Genomic DNA, 16,963 nt, shown 5'->3' on the forward strand with positions numbered 1-16,963 from the left:
GAAGAGAAGCAGCCACGCAGGCAGTAATCTTAATTTTTCTTCAATAATCAACTACAATTATTGTGGCCCATGGCCTTACATAAGTAGGAAAAGAATTACTAAAAAAAGAAAATGCTAAATATGAAATTGATCTAACATAGAAGAAGCTTCCTAATTTAAAATACAATAGAAAACACAATAAACTAAAATTGAAAATTTCTACTTACCTAACTACCCAAAATAACCTAAAATAAAAGATAACAAATATCCTCAAAATAAAATAAAATCCTAGAATATTCTATTAACCCTGAACCCAAATCGGTAACTTGGGACCCAAATTGGATCTGGGTCTTGGTCCGGGTTCTAGAGAGGGTTTGGGTCGATCCATCGGAGCGCTGCTGCATCAACTACCCTGTTGTTTAGAAAAACTCGTCCACGAGTTTTATAAAAGGAGAGAATTAACACCACTCGATCACTCAATCAATGGCTCTAAAGGGATAAAGATCCAGCACACCTCGCAATCAACAGTCACGATCTTCTGGTGGTCGTCAACAAATGATATGACTTTGATCGGAATCGGATGGTGGGGCTTCACAAATGACATCTGACCATCGATCAATTCTTCAGAAACATCCTTCATCGGATCGTCCCGTTCATCTTCAACATTGACAACAAAGCCTGATGTAATGGTCTTTAGATTGGGGGCACGGTTCTCGAGGTGTCGTCACGATGTCATGAGTAACGTGACCTTGTTGTCCACCGGGTTTCCAAATACGTGACTCTAGGGCATCAAGCCTTGTGTTAATGTCTTGGAGGTTAACAGCTTGTGCTTCTTGTATAGCCTGGTTAGCTTGGAGGGTTCTTAAGATTTCTTCGCTTTGTTGGAGCAACCGAGTCCACTGTTCAGATGAGGGGGTGGAGTAAGCAACCATCAGGGTAAACGAGTTGACAGGAAATTTGCTCTGATACCAGATAATGGGGTGACCGGTGGGCCCCAAGAGATCCAACTAGGATGGGTGTGGGACCACTTAAAGATTAAAGCAAACCAGTGGCAAATTTGTAATAACCTGAATTCTTAAAGGTGCTATTAGGTCACTTAATGGAAAAGGATATAATGGAGAATAGGATTTATTATAAAGGGGCAAACTTAGAACTTAAAGGAAATAAAGGACAAAGGAGAATATGGGAGAAAGGCAAGGGTATTGTTGGGAAAAAAACAGTAAATAAAATGGGAACACCACTCACGATTGAAGGGGTCTTCTTCAACCTTGGAAATTCTTAAAACCAGCGAGAGTTACCCTATTCCAGGTGAAGGTTCCCACGGTTTAGGCCTAAGATTGGGCTGACATTGCAAGCATAGGATCGCATCTTCCGGCTCTATTAAACCCACCAGAATAAGCCCAAAAGATCATATATTATGGTCAGATTTAACTCCTGGAATCAAATGGGGCGGTGGGCATAGTTTTGGTTATGGTTGCAGGTTAAGCTCTCACGGTAGGGATCTTTTTTGGGACTGAAACTTTAGGGTTTTGGTCGCCTAGAAGAGGGCTTCCTTCGCTCATAATCCCAACCCAAAAAGATCGAGGGAGAGGCAGATCAACCCACCTGATTAGGACAGCAGCTGCCGCCCAGAAACAGAGTTAAAGACAGTTTGAGTTACAAGGTTCTAGCAGTGAACTAGCGGTAGTTGCAGACCTAGCAGGGGTTTAATCTTTGATTACTGTGGTAATATTTTCAATAAGACCCAAGGTTCTAGGGTTTCAGTTGCCTTTTGGTCAGGAACAGCCACAGGAAACCTTGGAAAGCAAATATGACAGATTATTAGGGAGAGAGGAGAAGCTACGATTTCTGTCCAGAACAGAGAGGGAGAGAACCAGGAAAGAAGAATAAGAAGAAATAAGGAGGGAAAGAAGAAAGACAGCAGAGGAGGGGAGATAGAGGGAGACCGCAGGGAAGAGGAAGAAGAAGGGGTTTTTTTTTTTTTTGGGGGGGGGAGAGAAGCAGCCATGCAGGCAGTAATCTTAATTTTTCTTCAATAATCAACTAAAATTATTGTGGCCCATGGCCTTACATAAGTAGGAAAAGAATTACTAAAAAAAAGAAAATGCTAAATATGAAATTGATCTAACATAGATGAAACTTCCTAATTGAAAATATAATAGAAACACAATAAACTAAAATTGAGAATTTCTACTTACCTAATAGCTACCCCAAAATAACCTAAAATAAAAGATAACAAATATCCTCAAAATAAAATAAAATCCTAGAATATTCTATTAACCCTGAACCCAAATCAGTAACTTGGGACCCAAATTGGATCTGGGTCTTGGTCCGGGTTCTGGAGCAGGTTTGGGTCGATCCATCGGAGCACTGCTGCATCAGTAAAACTAATCCAAATATTTACTGCATAAAGGGGAAAAATTACAAACACTGTGGCTAGAATTAATTTGCTGACCATATTCCGGCATGCCCCTCTAACATCCAATCAACCACCTTTCCATTGGCTTAATCTTTAAGGAAGTTGGAACTTGACCTTGGACAAGGGAAGAAGACAAAAGCCCACCACAACATAGTCCACAAGACCGTGTAGAAGAGCCAAGTAAACCAAGGGCTAGATTGAAAAGTCCACAACAATACAGTCTTAAAGACCATGTAGAAGAGCCAAGTAAGTCCAAGGGCTACATTAAATCATCAAAAAGCCCACAACAATATACTTTGCCTGCCGCTCTCAAGACTGCAAAAGCAGGTTCCGTGCATTCATGAAAAATCCCAACTTTTATTTTTACAAACTTCAATTTACTGCCAATGGAACCAGTTACAACAGTTTCTCCTTAGAGCCAAGACATAGATCCTTCAAATTACTCATAGGTACTTTAAATTCCCAATAGCAGTCAGATTTTGCAAGTAACCAGACAAAGAAGGATTGAAGAGTTAAACAAGGAACAAAATCAGCATCTCCAACACGTAATCCATGCACATATGAAACTATATACTATCAAGTACATTATCCAACTTACTAGTTACTAAGATAACCCCCTTATTGACACGGGGAGAGAGAGAGAGATATGGAAACCTAATCTGCTACTAAAACATCTAGACCATCATTTCAAAGGAAGCCATCAGAGGTTTTGTAATTTCATGACAGGAATACCTCTCTTCTACAACATTTTTGCAAGGGGAGGGAAAACACACACACTACAATATATAAGCCAGTATGACACAGTATATATGTAATTTCTTGCCAAATAGATTAAATTTTTATTACAATTAAATCGCGTTGGATGTTACAAAACCTCTGAAAGAGGTGGCTGCATAACTGAAAACAGCAACATGCCATCAATGTGCCTTTTCTAGTTTTTATTACATGCTGCAACCTCCAAGGGTTTCTAGAAAAAGTTTAATCATACAGAAATCAAGAATATAGGTAAGTTGTTCTTCTGATAAGTAAGAGTACATATAAGATTGAGAGAATGAGTAGGATTAATATTTAGAATTGAAAAAGAGAAGTTATTTTTAATGCCAGTGATGATCCTTGCAACATCAAAGGAAAATCATTTTTTATTCAAAGATCAAAAGATTGTTTTTTTCTAAAGAAGAACTAAACAAAAGGAAGGAAAGGGTAAGAGAAACCTGGAAGCAAACCAACACAAAGTGATAAAATAAGGCATAGAATCTAGCTGCAACCAAGAGGAACAAAAGGTGTGCAGGAACACAAGGCCAACAATCAACAGAAACAAATCTTGCATTAATTGAACCAAACCCACCTGGCTACAGAAAAAAATGTATTGAACATTTCATTCAATAAGTCATCACATTCAAGATCCAACATCACAATGCATGACCGATATCTCGCAAGAGTCTCCAATATGACAACTCTCCTCCCAAATGCCGGACCACTAATGTCACGTAATCCACCAAAGGTACCAACTATCAATTGGAAGATATCCTGCATAACAGATTCCACTCCAATCAGGTAGAGGTGCATTTGCCAATTTCAAAGAAGATTTAGAATGTGATCCACCCATATCAATAAGGCCAAATGGCAAGAAAAAAAGGTACCCTTAGAACATCATCACTGTATGGAGCCTCAGGTGCAGTAATTCGGGTAATCTCACAAATGCAGGTTGCCACTAGAAGTTTGACATCTCTATCTTGGTGCTTTAGCAGTTCAGGCTTCCCAATAGCATTAAGACAAGGCTGCATCGACTCCAACATTGGTGGCAATGGTGATTGATCCAACTCAGAAAGACAACTTGCAGCTTGCTGCATGTCCAAAAGAATGCATATTAACTAACTTTACAAAAAAATATAAGCTTGTATTATTCAAGCAATTAATAACAACGAGATTTCTCTCTAAAGAAAAATAACAATACTTGTTAACTATTAGGATAAGGCTGACATGGCTGTCAAAAGAGGGGGAAAAGGTTTCAGAAAATGAAATTGAAGAGGAAATAATCACCAAAGCACATTTTTGAACCAAAAGTCAGCAACTTCTGCTCCAAAACAGAAACAGGAAAACAATAATTCACATAGACTATAATAGGAGCCAAATATAAGAAGCCCATGCAAGAGGGTGTAATAACATGTCAAGAAACCCACATTGAAATCAAAAGGAAGATTTAAACAAATAAGTCTTCAATTTAATTGACATAGCATGTTTCACAATATTGGCAGCTTTCTTTACCATAAAAAAGGAAATCAAAATCTATAAATATTCTAAAAAATGAGGCTCTATTGTAGCCCATAAAAACATGTAACAAGCTCTGTAAACAGAATCACCCCTCAAACATTGAAGGCTAACATTCGAAGTGCCACAATATCAAACTTCATCCCAACAATTTCGAGGATGGTGATGCAATAAAACAATTTAAAATTTCAATAAACAGGAAAAACACCAGCTGGGTAACGGAGGAATTGCAGGTGGAAGAAGAATTTTAAGAAGAAAGAAATGCGAAAGGAGGGTTTGAAACTAAACGTGAAGGTTTTGGCTACCAATCTAGTTTGCCTTCCAGTCCTAGTCTGTTAATCACTCAATCTAGAGATGGAATAATGCGATTAGGAAAGATGGTTTGATTTCTGAATACAAACTGAGCACTCCAACTCAATTGGTCTACACACTCATGCATCTCTTGCTAGCTCAAATCCAATCTTTTCTTTGCTATCACAGAGTTTTTGTTCAAAGATAACCCCCAGGCTTCAGCAATCCCAAACACCCCACCCCACAGAAAGGGAAATACAGTTATACAGCCCCCTCCACGTTTAGAAGGTGTTTTGAACAATCTACCATCGGAAATGCCCGGGTGTGGACACCTCATTTTGTCACACACCCCGGTGATGATGACAACAGGACGGCCTCACAATCTTGATCTATCTCTGGTGGAAGACTCAGTTTATGGGAAAAAGACCAAAAATGCCTCACATGCTTATTAACGATAATATAACCTTCAGAGCCGGTTTTGACGTGATGACTAATGTTTTCATCATCTAAGGACCCAGCATTAGCCAATGGTGCGAGAACAGCACAAGTTGGCCAGAGCCCCCCCCCCCCCCCAAAAACAACAATGCCAAATTCCAACCCGTGCATTTCGATTGGGCCACATGGCTCATCGTTTCACAGGGCCGCATAGAGCCCGCGGAGCCATAAAGCACAAGCAGCAGTTCTTGGGGCATAATACCATATTCGGAAGGATTCGTCCCTTCCTCATTCGGAAACCCCTATAAATAGGCCATCCCCTTTGCCATTGAAGGCAAGTTCCAAAAATTCTTCTTCGGGGAATCAATAGAAGACTCTAAACCGGGAGTTTTTCTCCTGTAAGTTGGTGCTTTCCAAAGAAAGTGAAAGAGAGAGAGAGAGTAGCACCTCCCCCCTGAGCCGGAGGTCTCAATAGTCCGTGGGTTCATGTTTTGGAGCGAAGAGGCCCTCCCTCTCGACCCTAGAATAGGGTCGAAGTAAGGTATAATTTTCTTCTCTCTTCTCTCTTCTCTTAGTTTTAATAAATTAGTTAGTTACTTAGTTTAGTTTAGTATAACGTAGATTAGTGTAGTGTAGAGCGTAGCATAGTTAGTTAGATAAGCATGTTTAGGGTTAATTAGTGTATACTTAATTAACTAACTAATTAGATAAGCATGCCCAATGTTACGTAAAGCATATAAGCATGAAAGTCAACGTAGTTAAAGCATGATTAAGGTATCAATTTAATTAGCATATATTTAATTAGATGTGCATGATATAGGGTAGTTGTTAAGTATAGTAAAATTAACATGTGATATTCTTCGAGAGAGTAGCATACATTAATCAGTCAACTGTAGCCATACATTTGGGTTTAGAACATAAACTTTATGGAGAATGTTCAAACTTTAGCATCTAGTTGGAAGACCGGTTTTACTGGGCGGAGTGGGCACCTAACACCTTCCCATCTCTGTAGCCTGAACCTTACCCAAATCTCTGGACAGACCCTTGAGTTTGGAGTCAACTGGCTCTTCCCTTTTTAAGTAATGAGCCCTCTTTTATGGGACCTGGGCCCTTACCCTAGGTGGCGACTCCCCCTTTACCTTCCTTAATTGAGGAAGGAGAACTGTATTGATCATTAGGTAGTAGGAAACTGACGCTTAGTTGCAACCCACACCACACTACACCACATCACGTGTGACCACAAATTGCATGGGTGTTCGGTCATTGTACCTACATTGGGTTACCCATCCAGGAAAAAGGCACCATTTTCTTCAAGAAGCCACTAATTAACTCAAGGGTCATTCCACCTAAATGTCCCAAGCCACAACAAGAATATTTTCAAGGCATTCCATAAGAACACTTGAGTATAACAAGCTCCATACCTAGATGCTCAATGGAAAGACTCCAGACTCTCATGAAGCTGAATTAATAGCTTATAAGGTACTACATGGTAAGCATTTAACTATAAATTTTCATGAATGGCCAGCTGCAGACTTGTAAGCTTTTGCAATGAGCATCCAATAATAAGCATAGTTTGAAACTCATATTTCGGTCTTGTTTCGGACAGACTGAAATTAGTATAATTTCAACCGAAACAATGCATTTTTTTTTCTAGCATATTTTGGTTGTCCATTTAGAGGGCAAACAGCCATATTAAACTCCAATATTTCAAGGAAACCTTATTTTAGCCTATATAAACATATGTAAACCTTTATATTGCAACAAAGCCACATAAAGTGGTGATTTGAATTTGCACCCTTGGTTGGCAATATATGCTAAACTTTATTGTACAACTTGTGTAATGTTGCCTATTCTACACATTGTTCTAGTACAGAAGACAAAAAAGGCAAGTAAAACAAGTAAATTATACCATGAATGAAGAAACATAATATTGATTAACATTTTATGAAAGAGTACAAAGGACATGTAACATAGACACCCTTGTCCCAACAATACAATACTGTTGGCAAATACATGAGTACAAAATACAAATAAAAAAGTGGACAAATAAGCAAAACTTCCACCAAAATTGTGCCAATCCATTAATCTGCCTCCTGTTTTGTCTCAGCCTTGTCGAAATCACCGAAACTTTGCCGAGATTTCTCCGAGGTTTTGAACTATGGTAATAAGGCCACTATGCCATGGTCAGATTATCAACTGAAGGTGACAGAAGGTTAAAGTTTTGAATAACAAATGAGGAACTGTTTATGCAATTCTATAGTTTAACCTGGTCCTCCCACAATTATTTATATCAACGTTTTGTTATCAAAATGGGGCTTCGCATGCCCTCCTGGAAGTAGAACAGCATGCCCACTAATTTCAGGTCAACCATAAGGTCTCTGTGCTCACATGTCAAGTTTCAGTTTAATCCAAGTTTCCCAAGTGGGAAAAGAAAATATCAAAAAAAATCGGGGAATACCGATAGACTACTCTGCAGGTTGCATGGACATACACAGAAGGGAATCCCGCATATGGGGCGATAAATGGAACTAGAATCTTTGAAATTTGACATGTAGCTTAACCACTTCATTTCTGAAACAACCAACAACAACAACAACCATAACCTTATCCCAACTAAAAGGGGTTAGCTACATGGACCTGATAGAAGTACATGTAGTCATTTCTGAAACAACCAACAGTCAGAATTGCCACATCACTCTTCCATGTGGCAAATAACAAAGGGAATGCTGATCTACTTTCAGGTGAAGCCATGCTGGAATGTATTTCCTATTAAATATAGGTATATCAACACTCTGATTTAGTGACCCTATAGTGTTCTCTTTACTTCAGTAACAGTTCTTTGTGCAGCCAGTTGATCAAAAACTGGAAAGTGAAACACCTCATACAAACAAGAACACCATCTCCATAGGCTTACATGACATCAGTGCCAGCCTGCCAGGTTGCAGTTCTCACCCCAAATCCATCAAGGAATGCACTAAAATCCATCAGTTTAAAGTTTAAACTATCAGAAGCAAATGGCAAACCAGAAATTGTTTGCACATGCAGGTCATAAGTCCATCTCCTGGTTCAAATCTCTCACCTCTTCTTTTTCCTTTTCTTCATTATACAAAAAGAGGAAGGACAATTATTCAAACAAAAACAAGGAAAAAAAAAAAAAAAAAGACTGAGGTGCCCATTTAAAGAAAAAGGTACGACCCCCTCAAAAGGGGGGAGGGAAAGACAAAAAGAGAGAAGAAAGCACCTCAAGGTAACCTAGAACAATGCCAGTCATGGCATTTACAATTCTACCCAAGTTCCCTTAAGGCCTTAATGCTTCAAACTCCTTAAAAATGAGAGCAATAACAGTAGAAGAGGAAAAGGACAGATCACTGCCCTTTCTCCCAATATTCGTTTTTCCATTCTTTCCGAAGGCACCAGGCCTCCAGCACACCAAAAAGGAAGCAAACTACATACTAATAGGTTTGATGAGTTTTCTTCTGAAGACCCCAAGTCATCAACCTAGTAAGCCAGACCAACATAATGATATCCTTGTGGCTGTGACTCTAACAGCCACTGCTGAGTGATAAAAGGTCAAAATCCATGGTAATATGTTCATTTCTCTCTCACTATAGCCATGATTTATTTAAATGTTTTTACTCATGAGAACCACTTCAGGCCCTCTTCCATTAGCTCTGTCTCAGTTTCCCACATAATGAACCTCACATTTTCCTGACACCACATGTATTTAGGTAAACTTTGATTCTTCATCCTAATTGTATCAGTATTCAGTTTTCAGGGGATAATAACGGCCACCTACAAATCTGAAGGTGATCAGGATGAGCTCCCAAGCCTCAGCTTTAATCATTACAATAACAAGCATTGACTAATCCAACACCTACCACCTATTCAATTGTGATGTATCTGAACCCTTAAAGAATTATGAATCTAATTTGTGAATGTAAAAAAATTTGAATCAACCAAAAGTTTTTTCCAGCATTTTGAATTGGATTTCTATAAGTGGCCTTCAATAAGGTTGACAAACCAGACTCTCGTTATCATTCAAAAATCAAACCCAATTGACTTAGATTTTTTCAGATGACCCACAGAGGAGGACACAATGTTTAGTATTCTCTTTAAGTTAAAAGAATTATTACTGACAAACTGGATTCCCATATTTATTCAAAAACCCAGTTGATTAACCTTCACTCTGACCAGTGGGTCTCACTGGAGGGTGTACCATATGGTTAGGACTGTGCCCAATTTGGATGAGACTAGATTGGTTTTCAAACAGAGTAATTTCATAATCGCAGAAGAGGTCAATATGACCATCTATTAGTAAATAGTAATCATTTGACCATACAAGTTTAGCACAGGAAATAGCCCCCCCCCCAACCCCCCAAGATCGTATTGGTAGTTAGAAACTCCATATCACAGTCAGAATTAACAGAAATTCAGAAACTGCGGTTTATCCATTCCTCGTAATCTCAACTGATGGATCAATCAATTCCACTTTCTAATCAGAATGAAACAGGGACTAGGTACCCTCAAATGAACACTTCTCCGAAAACAATTAAAATATAGTCGACGAAGCTCCAAACAAGAAAGAAAATTTGGAAAAAAAAAAAAAGGAGGGGGGGTGAGGAGAGGGTAAAAATCCATCTAGCGGCGAAAAGAAACTTCCGCCCAGACACACGCATGCATGCACGCACGCGCACAGGGGCAACCAAATTCAGTCGAATTCCCACCAGGAATTTTTTTTTTTGGGGGGGGTGGTGGGGGAGAGGGAAACTACAGTATCCCTAGAAAAGAAGAAACCCCAAAATTTCTAACAGAGCATATTCGTCTGAGTTCAACAAGACAAAACACTATAGAGCTAGAGCGCCATCACATATACAAAAATAAGAAAAAGATAGCGGGAAGAGAGCTTTGGAAGATTCTTCCAGTGAACTGTCTGTTCAATCAAGTAAACAAGGAAAGAATGCTAACCTTCAATAGCTTAATTAGAACATCCTTCGAATTCGGAGGGTTTTCGAGCTTGGATCCGACTTCCTTCAGCTGCTTCCGAAGCTTTTGAAGCTTCTGCGCCATTTCCGTATCGTTTACGGAACTTGACTGAACAATTGGAGAGTTCTCACTGTATCATCTGACCGAAACGGGAGCTTCCTAAAAATTAAACGAACTGGAGGGCTTGCGAGAAGGGATGCTCGCAGGTTTTAAAAGGGCTTCTTCACCTTGTCGGGACTCGGGACTTGGACAGCTCGGGACTCAAACCTGATCTTAGCTGAATTACCAAAACAACCTTTACAGTTACCAAAATTCGTCAGCTCAGCTTGTTTTTTTTTTTTTTTATCCACGTGGCGTTTCGTAGGATGATTGGAGTTTGGAGACATTAAGGCTATGTTTGATAGCAAAAGAAAAGAAAAATTAAAAAAATTTTGAATTCAAGAAAAGAGATAAATAAATAAAAAATCATTCTGTAATTATACTTTTTTGTCTTTTTATATTTTTTTTTCTTTTTTTTCTTTTCTTTTCTTAGTTACCAAACATAAAGGATTCGATCACTATTATTTAGGCTCTGTTTGGAATGTGTTCCATTTATTTTAATTATCATGTTAAATTGATATTAAGATTGCATTTGGAATGTAAGGTGGGTTATGCCCTCATTGTATTTTCTTCATTTATCTTCTATAAATCAAATTTTAGGATTTAGTTAGAGTTACCTAGATAAGTTCCTAATTTAAAAAAAAAAAAAAAAAACAACAACAACAATAATAATAAAAGAATAATTTTTGACCTACAATTTATTTGAATAATAAATACCAAATGTAGCCAAAGGTGCAATGGTATGCATTCTAGGTCAATAATATATTCAAAAAAATTATACCAAACACAGCCTTAATTTCAAAAGTTTATTACACGATTCTTAGCCTTATAGTTCATTCTCTTTACGCATGATTTAGAATTGAGATCTTCAAAAAATGAGGTAATTAAGAACAAAAAATTGTCTTTTCTAGTTTTTTGATTTAAAAAAAATAAAATTTTTGAGAAAGGCATTTCAAAGAGGAAACATTGAATAGGAAAGTATCTCTTGTGGGGCGAAGTGCGGCTCTTGTTTATGTATGAGAAAGCATCACATAGATGTCATTTTCCATTTCATGGAGCGGGTTGGTCATTCTCATTTCCTCTCCCCCTCCCCCTAGCAACAAGAACATGGTTGCGATGAGGCCAAATAAAATAAGTAGTTATGGTTATAACACTAAAAAACCACTTATTCAAATGGAGAAAAACAAGAATAATCAAATAAAGATAACACATGAGACATGAATGAGGTGCCAGCAAAAAACTCAGTCTGTATCTCAAACGCACCAATAGAGCACAAATTGTTGAGTTGAAAATATGAGATGACAAAAATCAAAATTTGCTACAAAGGGTTACAAGGAGATAAAATCTACCACAAATGGACTTAGTTCTAGCCGAATCTTTGGCCATGGAACATTTGGAACCATTTACAAAGCTTTTTTCTCAGTTCAGGAACTATCTATGCAGTTTAAAAGATCAAAACATTCTCAAAAAGGTCCAATCGAACACCATGTTGAACTCTCCATAATAGCTTGTTTGGGTACAAGAATCTAGTTCAACTTCAGTGTTAGTATACTAAGAAGAGTGAGTTACTGTTAGTCTACAAGTTTATGCCAAATAGAAGCCTCGATAAAGTCTTGTATTAAGAACCCGATGAGGGTGCCATAGTAAATTGGTCCCAAAGATACAACATAACATTATGTATTGTAGCTGCACTAGCTTACTTACACTAGGAATGTGAGCAGCAAGTCATCCATAGTGATATAAAGACCAGTAATATATTGTTGGACAAAAACTTCAATCGCACAAGGCTCATGGATCATCACAAGAACCTTGTTTCAAATCTAAAAGTTGGGGACAATAGGGTATCTAGCTCCTAACTATTTTTCAGTATAAGAAAACAACTGAAAAAGATAATATGTTCTGCTTTGGTGTGTTTATACTTAAAATGCCTATGGAGGAGGCTTATGAAGAAATAAAATAGCCAAAAAATATTCATTTGGTGGATTGGGTTAGGGGTTTGAACTCCAGAGATGACCTTAATGAAGTAACAAACAAGAGATCGAATGGTGAGTTTAAGGACAAGGGAATAAAGAAGTCACGATTTTGAGTTTTGCAAACGATTGAAAAGGGAGGCCTACCATGAGGAGAGTATCATTAATGGTGAGGCATAGCTTTAACTTGTTCCTATGATGAAACCAAGTATTACTTTCTGATGCAGCTTAACATAAAGCTTGAAGACATCATTTATAAGTTTGAAGAGAGCAAGACACCTAGCTCTTTGAATGAGATCATAATCAACCTAAGTATGATCCACTGCTTTCTTATTTGAAGAAAGTGATAATGGATTGTAGTAGTTCTTATCATAGTACTAGTTTTTTGAGTCTCTGTTGTTTTGACAATTAATGACTAGATTTTCTCGTGAGTTTAAAATTAATCTAATTGCATGTTACGCGGAACTTAATTATTCTACTTCCTGAACTAACTTCCATTTATGAATTTGCAGTTAATCTTGAATGTAATAACTTTTCTCGAGTGTAGTGGCACATATGTTTTCCATATTAGTTAAAACTTACATTCTTCACGCCAAAAGAAGTTTTCCAAATGATTGGGATTCATTGTTTCTTTGTTTTACAAACTCAATTAGAAGATGTTCACCAGAAAGAAATTTAGGAGTTGTTAAAAGCAATTATATCTCAGAATACTAAAAAGTTGGCACCAATAACAAAAAAAAAAAACTAAAAAAACTAAAAAAGTTAAAAAAAATTTACCATAGCATGTAAATCTTTAAGCTAAGTTTCTCTATTATCATGGTGCATTGTGGGGTTAGTTCTGGGTGGAATTAAGAAGTTGCGGTTGCCAACATAAGTTTTAACTAACATGGAAACAAAAATTCATTACATATGTGCCACTATATTCAAGGGAACCTATCATATTCAAGATTAACTGTAAATTTTTAAATAGAAGTTACGTTCAATAAGTAGAATAACTAAGGTAGTTGTAACGTGCAATTAGATTAATTTTGAGTTCACTAGAAAATCGAGTTATTAATTATGAAATAACAGAAATACAAATCTAGCACTATGATAAGAGCTACTACAATCCAACATTACTTGGTGTAAACAAAAAAATCGGTGGAGCACCTAAGTTGATTATGATATCATTCAAAGGGGCTAGGTGCTTTGATCTATTCAGATTCATAAATGATATCTTTGAGGGTCAATGGAAGCTCCATAACAAAGAAGGACTTGATTTCGTCTTAAGAATTGGTAAAAGTTATGTCTCACCATTAAGTATACTCTACTCATGGAAGACATCTCTATGCAATATAGGTTTGCACAACTCAAAACCACATGCAACAACTTCTTCATTCATTCCTCTTTAAACTCCCCATTCGACCTCTTGTATTCTACTTCATTAAGGTTATCTTTGGAGTTCGAACTCCTAACACAATCCAACAATAAATGAGGACTAACATAAGAGTACTTGGTTGAGTCTAACAAACTGCTTCATGATCCTTTGAATCACTCCATATTTCCAAATATGTGGGATCAAATCCATGGCCATTTGAAACCCTAAAGGAGGTGTATCACTTCAACTTCAAGCTTTTTCCTGATAGTTATATAGTCTGAATCTACTAAAATAAAATAGCCTGAATAAGAAAAACCACAGACCCAACCTGATTCTTTTATGAGAGAATTAACAATTATTACGCATATAAAAATAGTATAATTCAAGTAGAGTAGTTGAAGTGAAAAATTGGGCAAAATATTGTTCTCGTATGAAAAGGCATTAGAAATAACATCAGTAGAAATAGGAGAGAGGAGTAAGTCAATAATACACATATTGATATTATGAATAGAGAAAATATTTGTTGTGGGGGAATGCGGTTCTTGTGTATGCATGAGGAAGCATCAACATATGTATTATTTTCCATTTCATGGAGGCAGGCTAGTCATTCTCCCCTCCCAAATGTGTATGGGTGCATGGGCAATACTACTCCACATAAACTATTTTCCTTCATAAATAATAGAAATAAGATTAGGAACTCAGTGCGGATATCCAACGGACCAACAGCTACAAAATGTTGAGTTAAAAAGATGAGATGACAAAGGTAAAATCTGCCACAAATGGATTTAGTTCTAGCTGAATCCTTAGACATGGATACATAGTTTTTTTTTCTCGGTTCAATAACTATCTTTGCAGTTAAAAGGTCAAAACATTAGCACGAATGTCTTACCAAATATCATATTGAACTCTCCATAATAGCTTGTTTGAGGCACAAGAAGATAGTTTAGCTTCAGCATTGGTGTATGAGAAGAGTGAGCTATTGTTAGTCTATAAGTAAATGCCTAATAGGAGCCTTGATGAAGTCATGTATAAAGACCTGATGAGTTATGCCTTAGTAAATTGGTCTAAAGATACAACATTGCATTGGGTATTGCATCTACACTAGCCTACTTACGCTAGGAATGTGAGTTGATTATGATCTCATTCAAAGGGGTTAGGTGCATTGATCTATTCAAATTCATAAATGATATTTTTGAGGCTCAATGGCAAACTCCATAACAGAGTAGGACTTGGTTTCATCTGAGAAACAAGTGAAAGTTATGCCTCACCATTAAGTATACTCTACTCATGGAAGGCCTCTCCTTGCAATTTGAATTTGCACAACTCAAAACCACAAGCAACAACTTCTTAATTCCCTCCTCCTTAAACTCCCCATTTGACCTCTTGTGTTCTCCTTCATTAAGGTTATCTTTGGATTCGAACTCCTAGCACAACCCAATAATGAAGGAGGTATAACACAAGAGCAGTTGGTTGAGTCTGACAAAATCGCATTATGGTCTTTTGAATCACTCCATATTTTCAAATATGTGGGTTCAAATTTATGGCCATTTGAAACCCTAAAGAAGGTCTATAACTTCAACTTCAAACTTTTTTTCCGATCGTTATATAGTCCGAATCTATTAAAATAATATGGCCTTAATAAAAAATATCACAGGCCCAACCTGATTATTTTATGAGAAGATTAACAATTATTATGCATATGAAAATAGAATAATTAAAGTAGGGTAGTTGAAGAGAAAAACTGGGCAAAGAACAATACTTGTATGAAAAAGCATTAGATGTAACATCAATTGAAATAAAGAGGAGCATGTCAATAATCCACTTATTAATATTATAAATAAAGGAAATGTTTGTTGTGGGGGAATGCGGTTCTTGTGCATGCATGAGAAAGCATTAACATATACATTATTTTTTATTTCATGGAGGCAGGCCAGTCATTCACCCTCTCCCAAATGTGTCTGGGTGCAGGGGCAACACTACCCCACATATACTATTTTCCCTTATAAATAATAAAAATAGGATTAGGAACTCAATATGGATATCCAATGGACCAACAGACTACAAAATGTTGCGTTTAAAAGATAAGATGAAAAATATCAAGGTTTGCTACAAAGGGTTATAAAGAGATAAAATCTACCACAAATGGATTTAGTTCCACCTGAATCCTTAGCTATGTATACAAAGTTTCTTTTTTTTTTCTCGGTTAAAGAACTATCTCTACAGTTAAAAGATCAAAACATTAGCACAAAGGTCTTGCTGAATACCATAGTGAACTCTCTATAATAGCTTGTTTGAGGCACAATAATATAGTTCAACACTTCAGTATTGATGTACTGAGAAGAGTGAGTTACTGGAAGTCTATAAGTTTATGCTTAATGGGAGCCCCGATGAAGTCTTGTATGAAGATCTAACGAGTTGTGCATAAAATTGGTATAAAGATACAACATTGCATTGGGTATTGCATCTACACTAGCTTACTTACACTAGGAATGTGAGTTGATTATGATTTCATTCAAATGGGCTAAGTGCTTTGATATATTCAGATTCATAAATGATATCTTCGAGTCTCAATAGCAAGCTCAATAACAAAGTAGGACTTGGTTTCGTCTTTGAAACAGGTAAAAGCTATGCCTCACCATTAAGTATACTCTACTAATAGAATGCCTCTCATTGCAATATGGGTTTGCACAACTCAAACCACAGGCAACAACTTCTTCATTCCCTCCTCTTTAAACTTCTCATTTCAACCTCTTATGTTCTACTTCATTAAGCTTATCTTTAGAGTTTGAACTCTTAACACAATCCAACAATGAAGGAGGTCTCACACAAGAGTAGTTGGTTGAGTCTAACAAAATTGCTTCATGATATTTTGAATCACTCCATATTTTCAAATCATTGAGTTCAAATCCATGGCCATTTGAAACCCTGAAGGAGGTCTATAACTTCAGCTTCAAACCTTTTTTGGGTCGTTATATAGTCTGAATTTACTAAAATAGAATTCCTTTAACAAAAAATATCACAGACCCAACCTGATATTTTATGAGAGGATTAGTAATTATTACACATATGAAAATAGGATAATCCAAATAGGGTAGTTGAAGAGAAAATTTGGATAAAGTATAGTACTCAAATGAAAAGGTATTAGAAGTAACATTAGTAGAA

General features: G+C 37.0%; 1 protein-coding gene across 1 annotated transcript in view; it reads right to left on the reverse strand.

Annotated features, from left to right (window-relative positions):
• LOC122058699 (sister chromatid cohesion protein PDS5 homolog A-like) overlaps positions 1-10,579 on the reverse strand; it is a 40,034-nt gene extending 29,455 nt beyond the window's left edge. Inside the window, exons 1-3 of the mRNA XM_042621361.1 lie at positions 10,358-10,579; positions 4,039-4,242; positions 3,744-3,925 (exon numbers count right to left, since the gene is read on the reverse strand). Of these exons, the coding sequence (XP_042477295.1) occupies positions 3,744-3,925; positions 4,039-4,242; positions 10,358-10,459 (488 nt within the window). The 5' untranslated portion in view covers positions 10,460-10,579. The remainder of the gene's footprint in view (positions 1-3,743; positions 3,926-4,038; positions 4,243-10,357) is intronic.
• Positions 10,580-16,963: the final 6,384 nt, after the last annotated feature.

This window comes from Macadamia integrifolia, chromosome 13 (genome assembly GCF_013358625.1).
Source record: "Macadamia integrifolia cultivar HAES 741 chromosome 13, SCU_Mint_v3, whole genome shotgun sequence".
Classification (NCBI taxonomy): domain Eukaryota; kingdom Viridiplantae; phylum Streptophyta; class Magnoliopsida; order Proteales; family Proteaceae; genus Macadamia; species Macadamia integrifolia.